Genomic DNA, 13,647 nt, shown 5'->3' on the forward strand with positions numbered 1-13,647 from the left:
CTATGAATCTTCACAGCAAAAGCTTAGCTTTTAATCTTAAAGTCTGGGAAAACTGTGATATCATCAACTGTCAAACTAACTATTCCAGGTTGTGAGCCTCAGAAAAATATATAACATACAAACAGATCCAACATAAGAACAAGCCTGGACCACAGATTTTTAAATAACTACAACTCTAAATAGCTATACAGTTCTAAATAACTATAAAACTATATAAACTGTTCTACTGTAATTCTGAGAAACCCACAAAGGTGGTTCATTACAAAACCAAGGTTTCCTAAAATACACATATTATTTAGAAGGTCTTGAATGAAGACATTTGTTTTATATATGACTTTTAACATGTGTGTCTACCTATACATAAGTGGAGACATAAGTGTTAGAACACAGAAGCAGATTTAATAAATTAAGATAAATTGACTCAAACTGAATTCTCAGCTTTGAAATAAAGTACAAAATGGACAGATATGGAACTCGTAATGATTTCTGCAGTCTCCAGAGAAACATTCATGTTGAAATACTAAAACCAAAATTTATCCATTTGCAATGCTGTATCTTACTACACTTTACTGTGACATTAAAAATGGCACAAATAAATCTAAATAATACAGCTAGAAACAAAAATATATAACAAAATTGCTTGGTTTTAAAATAAATTACTTTCATAACCCACCTCACCAATGACCTTTTAAGCCATCTCAGATATAAAGTAAAAGAGTAAGTGTTAATAAATGGGAATATCTATCTTGTATTCACTTTCTTTTCTTTTAAATTGTTATTAGGAGATGTAGCATTATACATATTTTATAGATTAGGGAAAGGAAAGAAAATTTAAATTTAAGCAAAAATGCATACAATATTAAAAATTATTTTCTAACAAAAACATTTTCTGCGCCACCTATTAAAATGTAGCAAGTAAGAAAAGAAAATCCTATTTCCAGCTGGCCAAAGTGTCTAGTACACCACACAGGCTCCTAAACAAACACATCAGCGGGCAGAGCAGAGATGCAAACCAACACCACCCGCGTGCCCGGAGAGCTCCCTCCCAGCAGAGCGCTCCAAAGCCACGGAACGCTCCCCACGCTGGCGAGCACTTACAAGAGCACGACGTAAAACACCGAGTGCGGCGTCCTGCGGCCCAGCCTGCAGCTGCCCTTGCTCGGGACACGGCGGGGGAGCTTGCAGCAGTGACAGGTCCCAGTTCTGAGATCCATCCCGGCACCAGCGGAGGCTGCGCGCGCTCAGCCGTGGGGCGCAGGCCGGGACACGTCCCCACGGCCTCTCCTCCATGCCAAAGACAAACGCAGCTCTAATCAACTGCATTTTGCTCAAACTAATTGCAAGTTCCCTGCGAGGGCAATGAAGATACTCCTGACTTTAAAAGAACACTTCTGGTCAATATTTGTGTGTTGATTCGCTTGGAAAATGGGGCGTGTAATGATTCTGGAATCTTCCAGGCTCTCCAAAGGAGAATGGGCAAACAGTTGCATTGAAATGAAGTGTGGAAGAAAGCTAGTAGGAACTTTTTGTCTTTCAGCGGAAAATTTTGCTCTAAAAATTTGCTGAGAATTATGACCTGTTCTGCTATTTTAAATTTCTCATCTGCTCACAAATACAAGTGAGATTCTCAGGAACAAAACAAAAATTTAATAAATAGTACAAAAAATAATATTCACCTTCTCAGGCAAGCTATAACCCAAACGTGCATTATCACTTCTATTTGCACAGCATGTCTTTGATGAGACTCAAAATAATTACTTCCAAAACCAGCTTTTTTAGTGTTTATATTATAAATGCCCATCTCAGCTCAGAGATGTGACAATGCAATTCTAAGTGCACAGCAAGTCTTTCCCAGATGGCTGGATCAATAACATCCCTGCTCTGAAGACCTAAAGGTCTGAAGAAAGGAAAGGACAGGGAGAACAGGAAGGAAACAAAAGCACACAGAGCTCTTTCACCACAGCAAAGATTATGGTTTGAAGATTTTATTTTAGAACATTAATAATTCATAATGACAGTGTAATGTAAACTAGGTTAGAAGATTATGCTCTCAAGTACCACACAAGGGATTGAATGACAGAGTAATAACAACTAGCCAAAGTAGCAAAATTTCAGGAGATAAATGACAGGAAGAGAGAACTTAGAGCACTAAAAGAAGCAGATTTGAGATGAATGAACAAAAACAGGACTAGAGAAATACCGGAAAAAAGGGGAGCACAGATGCAGCCTGTAGAAAAGAGAGCACGAGTGGGTCCATTTACAGCAGAAGCAGCTCTGCAGGCTCTCTGGCATGGTAGTTATGAATATTCAAACAAAAGCACAAATTTGAGATAAAAGTTCACCATAGCCCAGCATAGTGAGACATAGCTGAAATGGGATGCCATTCCAAAAACTGATGAAAACTTACCCGGAGATCCTCTTTCCTTCTTTACATCCTAAACCTTCCTTAAGCTTTCAGGTTAATATTGATCCACTAAATGGTTTATTTAACAAAATTAAATCTGTAACACATGTCTTCAAAAGGCAATTTTTTTAAAGAAACACATTGGAAAGGAACCTGCTGCTCATGGGCAGGAACAGTCCTGGGCTGACACACACAGCTGTGTAAAACAACCTCTGTATCCCCCCAGCTCCAGGCCATGAAGGTGACACCAGCTATTCACTGTTAGAACATCTCTACTATTAGTGCTTCAGCACAGGACATCAACAGGCCTCTCTGCACACTCACTGAATTTCCAAATTAAAACTAAAAATAGCCCCTGGTTGCCTCAAATTCCAATTAAAAACAAATCTTGGAAAATGCATGGCTCTGTCTATCAACAATAATAAACACATGACTGTCTGGTTAAGAATTCTATTTCTTTCTCAGAAGTATTCCCTTGCCAGGAATCTTTCACTGCTCTGGTTGTTTCTGTATCTGTATTCAAGATCAAAACGTCTTTGAAGGAGAGACTATTTGGAAAGAGCACACCACTGTTGTTTGAGGAACTCTCTGTTATTTGAGGATAAGGACGGAAAAATAAAGGCTTCAATATTTACTGCAGTCTCTTAAGAACCTTCTGAGCTCTTCATTCCTCCCTAGAAGTTGCTGATATATCCCAAGCATCCCAAACTCTGAATAGTGCAGGGGTAGTAAATGAGTCAGCTCATACACAGGTGCACCAGCAGATCACAGCCTTCAAACACAATTATATAGAAAAACCAGTTATGAACCATAACCTTACATGGTTTATAGGTAAAATGGCCAACAAACAGTAAGGCTCTCCAACTTCTAAAGTCACAAGCACAAGCTCCCCTCTGGGAGCCTCCAATTTCCCAGGTCAAACCACCAGGTTATGATTTACACTTGGTCCCATGGAGGGCAGCCAAATAGTGAGCCTGGAAGGAGACAAGAATTCACACCTCAGGCTCCAAACCCCAGGGTTTAACTCTTCTGCTACTGCAGCTCGAGGCAGGATGCAGGGATTTTTGCATTTACATAATGCCTTCACATGAAAAAATTATATAATGCAGGCCACCATGCCTCAATATTGCCAACCATATCAAACAAACAGTTTCCCATCAGCCCAAGACTGGAAGTTATCTGAGCCTGTCACATTTCAAGTATCACCAGTGTGTCCCTCCCATGTAGTTTCTTGGATGGGAAAAATTACTCCCATGAATAATAAACAGTACAAAGGAAAAGAAATAAGGAGAAAAATTTCCATTAAAAAATAAATTAATTCTGGGAAAGTCATTCATTCGATGTGAGATGTAGATTAGAATTCAGTTGCCAAAAGCTTACCTACTCAAAATTCATCATTTCACATTATGCATAATGATATATCCACAAAGTTGTTCTGTTTCTCATTATTCTTGAATTGCTGATCTACACTGGTTCCAAAAGTGACATTATGCCATCTTGCAGTCAACTCTGACCAATTATTTAGCACATTTAAGAAAGCAGAACCTCTACCAAATCAAGCACTAAACCAGGAGGATAACACTTACTGTAAAATCAGAACAATTTCCAAATGTAATTCAAAGTGAATATAGGCCTCTTCATTAATCCTCTAGCATTTGTCAACTAGGAAATTCTAATTAAAAAAAAATAAAACCTGTATGATATCAAGTGACTTTACACTAAGCAAAATTTAGGTAAAGATAGGAAACCATCAACAACTTTTGGTAAGCCTTGAGGTATTTCAAAATAAGAACAAAGAAACTTATCAAGTCTGAATTCTGAAATGGTTTTGATCTTGCTTAAAAATAAGGAACTTCTGTTTACAGCTACGGCCCTGATGTTGTAAAATATATGCAGTCTTCAAAACCCAAACCTCAGGTGATCTGGGGATGTGTGTGCCAAGAATACATCCCTACATCCCAAGAATACAATCCCTTCCCTTGTGCTGTGGAAGGGATTTCTGCACCTGACTGAAGCAGCAGGACTGGAGTTACAAGACTCTCTCTCATCGAGGCCCACCAGCAATCCTCACACACAAGATAAAGAGCCACGGTCTAACAGGAGACCCATTCCAAGAAGGTGGATGTCCCCACGCCCACCCTTTGGTGAGGGTTTGCTGACCAGCACCCTGCAAATCTGCAAAGTCCACTGGATTCATTGCAATGGAGCAGACCTGCCCAGGACACTGCCCACCCAACCTCACTCGTACACCCAAACAAGCCATAGCTCTAAATATAGGTCTCCCCTCATCCACTGCAACAGCTTGTACAAAAAAGGCTTTAAATAAAGGCAGGGCAGACCTCCAGGACATTTTCTGAATGCCTATGTATAATATATTCTTGTTACTTACCACAGTTATTGATGAAAGGCTTGTTTCCTAGAATAGGCTTTTTATGTAAATAAATTAATATATTCTTAAATTATATCACAGATGTCCATAAAATCCTAATTATATAAAACTCATAACATTGTAATTACACACTGATCAAGTAATTATGTAGTGTGCTTAAAGACTATTTTGGAGCAATATTAGGTTTCCCATTTTGTTTTACTTAAATAAGACAGCATGGGTCTGGTCACCATCACATCTACAAATGGTGACCAGATTTTGTAGAGGCTAGGAAAAAATTCTATTAAACTATTCTGAAAAGCTATAAAAAAATTAATAGCTATTTCCAATAGACTTCATTAAAGCTAGAATTTCCAAGGGAAAACATTCCTATAAAAATAACCTCCACCATACATTCCTATAAGAACATGTTCCACAACTGGCATGAATTCATTAAATTGAAATAGCACAAGAAAATGCCCCTTGAATGATCCAGCTGAAGCCAACTCTTCCCTTAGTTTGTTAGGAAATTGAAGCAAATTTCCACTGAGACTTCACCTCAGCTGCAGCATTCAGAGATGCCAGAAAAACAGCACCTGGACACTTTCATCCTTTTTATCACAAACAAATTAAACTGTTTCTAGAATTACTGAAAATGTCTTATATCTTACTGAGGGTGTTACACAGAATGTAACATTTTCTGGAATGGGGGTAATTGCACTCTCCTTTAATCTCACGGTTCATCACTTCCAAGTTAGAACAATCAATTCATGACATCTCTTAAGCAACTTGAGAGCAAAAAAATGCTGTAAAATCATATTTTGATTAAATTAGAGGACAAATATGGGTGCACAAAGAATTGCCAGCTCATAAAGAGGACCAGCTGTGAAACATGGCCTCATTTTCTTCTTCAGTAATTTGACTTGCCTGTTACCCCCAGAAGAGTGCAAGCCAGATCCCAAAGACAAAAATCAGAACTTGTTTAATTCTGGACATAATTCTCTTTTCTTCCTAAAGATGCATGACCTTAATTCCAACCCACATTTCCATCAACTATAGCAGTCCTATTCCACCTGTTATCAATTTGGTTTTATTGTAATCAGACCACATTTTCTTTTACTCTTTTGCAAGGTTTACATTATTTTCATTTGTTCAAAGGTTATGTATAAAATATTTTCAATCTCAATTAGATTAATTCTTTCAGAAGCCACGAACTTCCATGCCATCTGTCTTGACATCAGATGCACCAACAGTTGTTCATCTGTCGACATAAAATTAACAATGGCACCACGAAATATAGGGAAGAAGGGAAAATCTGTGCAAATTCTTGTAAATGCAATATACCAAAGGTAAAGAGTGAGGAAGATTTAATGTGAAGGCATAAGTTTTTCTTGTTACATTTTCCAGCAGTTCCCTGCATAACCATGGAAATGAATCACTGCCTGGCTAACCTGAGGTGCTAAGCTGAGCAGATCAATGACAGTGGTAGCTTGCCAAGATGAACCTTTGCTCTAAGCAAGCAGGAATGGCTATCACTGGCACTGTAACCAAGTAAACAAAACTACAACAAAGAAAGACAGGATAAAACAGGATCAAGAGCTGCACAGGTGAAAGCAACAACGACAAAAATAAAAACTTATTATAGTCGACCTAAGCTCTCACACAGAACCATGTATCTGTGAATCATCAACCATTCAGTATTTAAAGAGCAGATGGTTGGAAGGTCCTCATATGTGAAAAATATTATTATCAAGGAGTCCATAGTAACAGTGGAATAAAGCCTGCTATTAAGACTTTTATATGAACTGGTCTTAAAGAGTAAATTATTCACTGACCCATGTCAGAGCACTGAAAATTGAAGGTTTCTCAGAGGAAGAAAAAGCAGTAAGTACCAAAAAGGCTTTTGAAAATAATCAATAAGCATCAGATCTCATCTCCAAAAAGAACAGTTCTCAATTGACTTTAACAATAATCTAATCTTGATATTTAATTGCCACTTACTAGTCTGTTAATTAGCCCCAAGGCTAACCAGCATTTAATCGAGTTTAATCACCCTTGTTTAAAGGAACATTACCCAATACCAGCCTTTAAATAATAAAAATTCATTTAAAATTAGATTGATGGCCATGACATTGAAATGCTAGGAGACTGCTCTGTAGTCGCTGCCCTTCACTTCCCCCAAGTGCTGCAAAGTGAGCACCTTATTAAGAATTGTCACCAAGTGCTGCCCATCGTGCAGGAAAAGTGGCAGATGCTGGGCAAGCCTCTCCCCATGCCGTGCACAGTGAGGACAGACACATGCAATGGCCCCTTCCTCTGCTGACAACCTGATTTCCACTCAACAGATGTCATATACATTACTCTGCATTAGAGAGGCAGAAACCTAAAATAGTTCGACTTCACATTTTCTGGTTAGTCCTACCAGAGCTGGCCAGCAAGACCAACCTTCCTCTGAAATAACATCTAGATTCAGGGGCTATTGCATTACCACCTGATGAGTAACTGAAATTTGACCAGCCACATCCACCCTGCAGCATGTGAACTTCAAAACCAGCCCTCTGGTGCTATGTTGGCTCAAGTTTTAAGTAGGTACCACTGAGCTCCAGTTTCATAACCACACATGCAGAGATCTCCAGCGTGTGTGAGCCTTCCCCTGGGACTGTCCCCCTGAGAGCTGGTGACATTTCCCTTGAGTGAAGAAGCTGAAGGTTTCCACTGGGGTGGCTGATGGCTGTGCTTGTCCCACACGAGCACAGCGAGGAGCAAGAGCTAATCCTGAAGGGAAAATATATCAGTTGAGCTGTTAAGTGCTTTAATATAAACTGAGCTGGTTTGGGCTATTTTTGCTTTAGAAACTCTTGCATCCTTCACTCAAGCCTGCTAACAAAAGGCTTGATTCTACTCCTTATCCTTTGTATACCCTGTGCTTGGAAACCTCAGCCTGCCAGCCTCTGTAAGAAAGCAGAGTGGATTTCCAGGGAATAGAAGACAGTGCAGTATTTAGTACAGACTCACTACTTAGACAGGAGTTTTTAAGGACCCCACTTTAGCCTGCTTTACTTTTAAATTGGTTTTCCTGACACCAGACATGCCTCTGAGGGCTCCTCTGCTGCACGGTACAAGCTGCACAGGTGCCAACACAAGGTACCACCAGGAACAGGCATGCACACACCAGCAGACAGGTTTCCATTCCTAAATCAAATTTATCTTTTTCCCTTCATAGGGCCTACACACAAACTACAAAAAGTTTGTCCCAATCCACAACATCCATTTGAACGCTAAATGGCTGGAAGTAAGTTGTGAGTAGGAAGCTCTTTCCTTCTGTTAGATGTTATTCTCCTGAACTGTAAAGCTGTTAAGTTCATAGATGGTTATGCCAACACCAAACTGTTAAAAATCCCTAGTTGATACCTCTCCTTACCTCCACTGAAAAGGATGGCTGTAGCACGGACTAGATGGATTGCTCTGGGCTTGTGAGTTCAGGTAAAATACTAGAGGAGAAGTGACAAGTGCACAGTCAGCACTAAATGGGAATTTAAGATGCTGCAGACCTGGAGCAGATGTAGGAGAGAACATGTGCTGATGAACATCATTTCCTCGGCAGTGGGAGAACAAAGGAGAGGAGATTCTGACAAGGTACCACAGCAGAAAAAAAAATCATGGTCAATATCACGTCTTCTGTTTCAATAAAGAAAAAAGATAATTTCAAAATACAAGTTATATCTTCTAAACAAATGGAATCAACTAAGTGGTAAAAAGTCATTCCTTTCCACTATCATCCAAACTAAAATGTATTTTTCAGTCAATTTAATATCTATTCAAAGTTATTTTTCCACTACAAAAATCCTCCAATCTGGAATTATCCAAATCCTTTCTTGCAGTGATTTCCAGGCTTTCTGGAATACACACCATTGTCAATCTCTAATCTAAAATGTTTAATTGAGAAAAATTAACCAATTAATAATGGCACCTGCAGCAAACACAGACCATTTCTATCACTGCCTTCACAATTTGGGAGCCATGGTTCCATGCCACAGCTGTGGCAATAACCAAAACACACAACTGTGAAAATATGAATGACACAAACTATTAACTAGAAAACAACATTTAGCAGTGGCAGTTGTTTTAGAGCAACAACTAATTAAGCCTGAAAGCAGCACTGCAAAATGGCTTTATTCTAATTTTAGCAGTGGGGAAACTGAGGCATGAAGAGGTTTAGTGACATGTCCACAGCACATCCATGGTAGCATCAGGATTGCAGCTGAGGGTGCTGATGCCCAGCTCTGTGAACTATCCTGCTTTTGCAGGGTCAGCAGCCAAGGCACGTTTTTATTCACACAGGGCACAGAAAAGGTTTCAGAGTAGCTGCTTTTCAAAAAGCTGCAAACAGACTTGTACATAAACACAGAGCAGTGGTTCTAACACCTACTTTAGTGAACTATACACGATGAGATGTCCTTCACTAGAAATAAAGTAAAAGTTAACTTACAATTATTGGTATTACACAGTGTGCTTATGTATTAGAATGCAAATTAGTGCCACTGTATTCTTAAACCTGTAACTTTGATTTTTGACTGAGGGCTGAAAAATACTTTCTATTTACAATATTTGAACACAAAAGTGAACAAAATGGAAATTTAAGGCATGCTTCAGTTTTGGTTAGAATTCAGATATTTTACACTTAGCGTCCTGAAGTCAAGCATGTTTGTCCATGTTCTTAGCTTTAAATTTCCTGGTGAATCCAAATACTTATCAGTAAAGCAACCTTTATATTCTGGAAATCCTCCTCACCAGCAATCTCTGCTTAAACAGCTGATGAGCTTTACAGTCTGCAGACAGAAAAGGTTAAGCCTGCCTCTTACCCTGCTCCTCCCTCCACTGACTACACGATAGATTCTTTTAACCTCCTCTACTTGTGAACACAGTATTAAACCTACAATTTCCTCCATTTTACCTAATAGAAATAATAAATATAATTACGATCATAAATAGCAGTTTCCATTAGTAGATTTCAAAGCACTTATAAAGGAAAAGCATTTAAAAAGGAAACGCTTGTTAAAATTCCATTTGTAGAAATACATGTGACAATGCGTCAATGTGAGCTAAGACTTCCTGCTTCAAATCTAGAAGTTTTCAAAAGCATTCTTAATTCTAGAAGACAGCAAAGGTAGCAAAGGTTTCTGAAGATTTTAGCACTGTGACAGCTTTCTGACAAATTATTGAAAGTGCTTTTTAAATCTGAAGAATGATCAAACTAGAAAGACGCAGTTACAAACAGTTAGTTTGACTACACTAATGACTGGGACAAAATTTAACCACAATGTATCCCAGTTAAAAACATTGAAACATTGCTTTTTTTTAGCTATACTTCATGGTTAATACTCCACAAAAATAAAATGCTAAAGCTTCCAAAACAAAATTTCATGTACAGCACAACAAATAAGAAAGTTCTAACAAATCAAAGCAATGTCTGTTGGCCACAGAAAATCCTGGCCAGTTTTTCTTCTTCATAGCTTCACTTTGAAATGATTACGTGCAATTTATTTTTCACAACAGTCCTTACTGGATCCGCAGAGATGGGGCTCCAAGCCTCTGTTTCCTCCGCTTCATCATTGTGCTGATACACTGATATGCCTCTTCCCAGCATAAGAGGCTTAGGGCTGGGAAGAAGAGGCCACTGTTATCACTCCAACGCAGAGCACAGAACAATCAGTGCAATTCCGAGCTCTTCATACCCCCCAGTGCCAGAGAGACCTCGGGAGTTCAGTAATGGTCCAGATTAATCACACAGCTCATGTCAAAAACCTAATTATTTATAAAAAAAAAAAAATCAGATTAAAAAATCTTCTGCGAGCCCATTCACAGCATCCGGCGAAAGGAAGCGGAGCCCAGCAGAAGGAAAGGAAGGTGGCAGGACACAGAGGGGCCATCTGACCTGTCACACCGCCAGCAACACGCTCCTGCCACGCTCCGGCCGAGCCGCCGCAGATCAGATCAGATCAGATCAGCCACCCGATTGAGCAGCTCCTGGGCTGCCAGGGGCAGGAGCAGCCTTCCCCAGCACACCGAAGGGGCGGCGGAAAGCCACGGGGGCCACGGCGCAGTGGAAGGGCTCTGGCAGGGCTCAGGGAGCAGCCTGGGAAGCCGCACGCCGATGGGGCCGGGGCAGCGCTCGCTCCCACAGGCCGGCAGAGCCCTCGGCGGGCGCGGGGAGCAGCTGCGCCCGGCCGGCGGGACACGTGGGCCAGCCCCCGCTCAGAAATCAATCCCCTCAGCTACACGCGCTTAAAACACCTTCCCGAAACTCCCGAGCTGTGCTCCAGACAGACGCTTTATGGATTCCAGCACCGAGAACAGAGCAGCAGCGCTCGCAGCAGCCTGGGGAGCCGGATGCCGCAGGGGAGGAAGGGGGAACACCTTCAGGAGGAGGAAATGTTCCCTTTACACTTCTGCTTGCAAACACTGACTTCAGTCAGCTCAAAATCAATTTCGTGCTATTAACAAAACTGCTCCAAATGATGTCCAACATTTTTTAAATATGTATTTGTAAGAATGTTACTTTCCTCAAAAAAGTTTCCACATATATATATATATAGGCTTTAGAGTGCTAAAGGCTTTATTTAGCCTGCTATTCACAAGTACTCATCAACCAAGTCAAATTCCAGGTGACAACTCTGATCATCAGACCTTCCCACGATTCTGATCGCAGCCCCACACTACAAAATCCCAATCTCTCAGCAATTAGGAAAACAGAGTGCCAGGCTGAGGAGGAAGGGCAGGATGGCTGTTCCCTACACAACCAAAGCCCCTGCCCCCACACTGTGCCTTTGGAGTCAGACAACACAGCAAGCAACAAAAAGTACAAATTTGGTATACAAATAATTCTATTGTACTTATTAAATGAGAGCCTGGATTAAGTAGTGGAAACTTGACAATAAAAACTGTGTAAAATACTTTTTCCACTTTTAAATCCTTGATGAAAACCTCCACAAATTCTTTGTCTCTGAGATTACAGTCTATACATAACACTAAAATATTCCTGATTCACCAAGTCACTTCTTTTAAAGAAACAATGCTTTCAAATAATTTTTTAAGTCTAATACAGGAATAACAGCAGTGCTGTGGAGTCCCACAAGAATAATTCGGCACGTTCCACCTCCAGAACCAGCCCCTTAGATCAGCTTAAGAGCAGCAGGTTATTTTTGACCTACTGCTTGTGAGCTGCTTCTACGTGCTTAGAGAAGGATGGGGTGGTCAGAAGAGTGCACCTCTTTCTCTTCCCATCTATATAAAGCACCACAAGCAGAATGCATTGACTGGAGGCATTATTTCTTTCTTTATTTCCACATCCAAATCAGAACAGATTGCAAAAGCAGCAAAATTCCCTACTCCTTTTCAGAACCATTTTTCATCCACTTCCTGCACTTCGGCTTTGCCACTCTTGGGACAATGATACTCGCTCCTGGCAGGGAAACGGCATCGATCCATCACCAGCAGAAACACTCACCCGCCAAGACGAGCAGAAACTGAATTATATACTCCATTTCTCTGCAGATACAGAGGAAATTCCCACAGCACCTGAGCATGGCAGCACGAAGACGTAAACCACTAAAGGCCAGAAATTTTCTTTCCTGCCATCAAACTTCTTATTGTTTCAAAGGTCTAAACATTAAAAAGAATACAAGCAGTTCAGCACATCACCCCAAAGAAATTCCTTGCTGTGTTTGTGTGTTATTTAACTGTCAAGAAACTGGGGCCAAGTTTAACAAATTATGATGAAGACTTGTTTAATGAAACCCCCTCAGAAATGTCTAGGGCAGCAGAAACAAAGAATCTTCAGAGGTTTAAAGTAGAATGGTAGTGCAGAGAAGGAAGGAGAGAATGAGAGAAAACAAGTCCCACAGGGGACATAAGCTGCCTTAAAAAGTGATTAGAAGGAATAAAGACCACCATAAAAGGCTTGCACACATCTTCAGCAAACACTTTTATGTTCCTTACCATATTTCAGAGATAGACATAAAAACTTCAGGTAAATACTACTCTTTACCAGCACCAATCACCATCAAAACAACAATGTGTAATATTTGGTTCATATAAATGTGTATTTTTACTGGATATATTCTGAATTAAAACTATTTTTTCATGTTTCTTATGCCTCCATTTTCTTTTGCCATTTGTATACAGCCTTTTAAAGTATATTTGATACAGATGGTTGATAGCAGGAAATAATTAACAAAAAAAAAACTTACAGCTGAAGTTAGAAACTGGTTTAGCAAATTTAGTTTGCTGAGGAAATTACTCTTTTCAAATTTGGATATAATATGGGAAAGCTGTGTTTTCTTTTTAGAAAATTTTACATTTAGATAGCACAAAAATTACAGCAACCCATACTATGAACCCTGCCTTAGAAACCATGAGGATTTAAAATATAAACCCACGTTTTTCATTAAAAAGTCTGAACAGGTCAGTAAGGTTCATGGTATACAGAACTGAATTTATAATTAATTTACTATTATTGGGGTACTGAACAAGAAACCAGATGGCTCAAGGGCAACCCCAACTGGATTTAGTGACTACTGCTCAGCCAAGGAGGCAAGCAGAAGCAACAGTGAGCCCCAGGCTGGTGCTGGGCATCCTGCAGCCAGGATGAAATGCAGTTTGCAGCCTGATCTTCTGGGTGCTGAACTGCTCTCAGACACATGAACACAGAGGTGCTTCACCACGGGACGCTCCTGCTGCAAAGTCCCCACCTTTGTCCTTGGAACATCTCTGCTGTGATTCACGTGCAGGTGCACATCAAAACCATGGGAAACTGCAGCCAACAATACAAAAACCAGTCTCTGTACAGAGAACAGAACAGGAAAATGGCTGAAAA

At 40.1% G+C, this 13,647-nt stretch overlaps 1 protein-coding gene across 8 annotated transcripts in view; it reads right to left on the minus strand.

Annotated features, from left to right (window-relative positions):
- The window catches only part of MAST2 (microtubule associated serine/threonine kinase 2), a 216,021-nt gene that overhangs the window by 87,125 nt on the left and 115,249 nt on the right, over positions 1 to 13,647 (minus strand). The window contains exon 2 of one of the 8 annotated variants that reach the window (XM_053950720.1): positions 13,523 to 13,612. The exons of the other annotated variants lie outside the window; for them this stretch is intronic. Within the exon in view, the coding sequence (XP_053806695.1) occupies positions 13,523 to 13,539 (17 nt within the window). The 5' untranslated portion in view covers positions 13,540 to 13,612. The remainder of the gene's footprint in view (positions 1 to 13,522; positions 13,613 to 13,647) is intronic. 8 annotated transcript variants of the gene reach the window in all.

This window comes from Vidua chalybeata, chromosome 9, assembly GCF_026979565.1.
Source record: "Vidua chalybeata isolate OUT-0048 chromosome 9, bVidCha1 merged haplotype, whole genome shotgun sequence".
Taxonomy (NCBI): domain Eukaryota; kingdom Metazoa; phylum Chordata; class Aves; order Passeriformes; family Viduidae; genus Vidua; species Vidua chalybeata.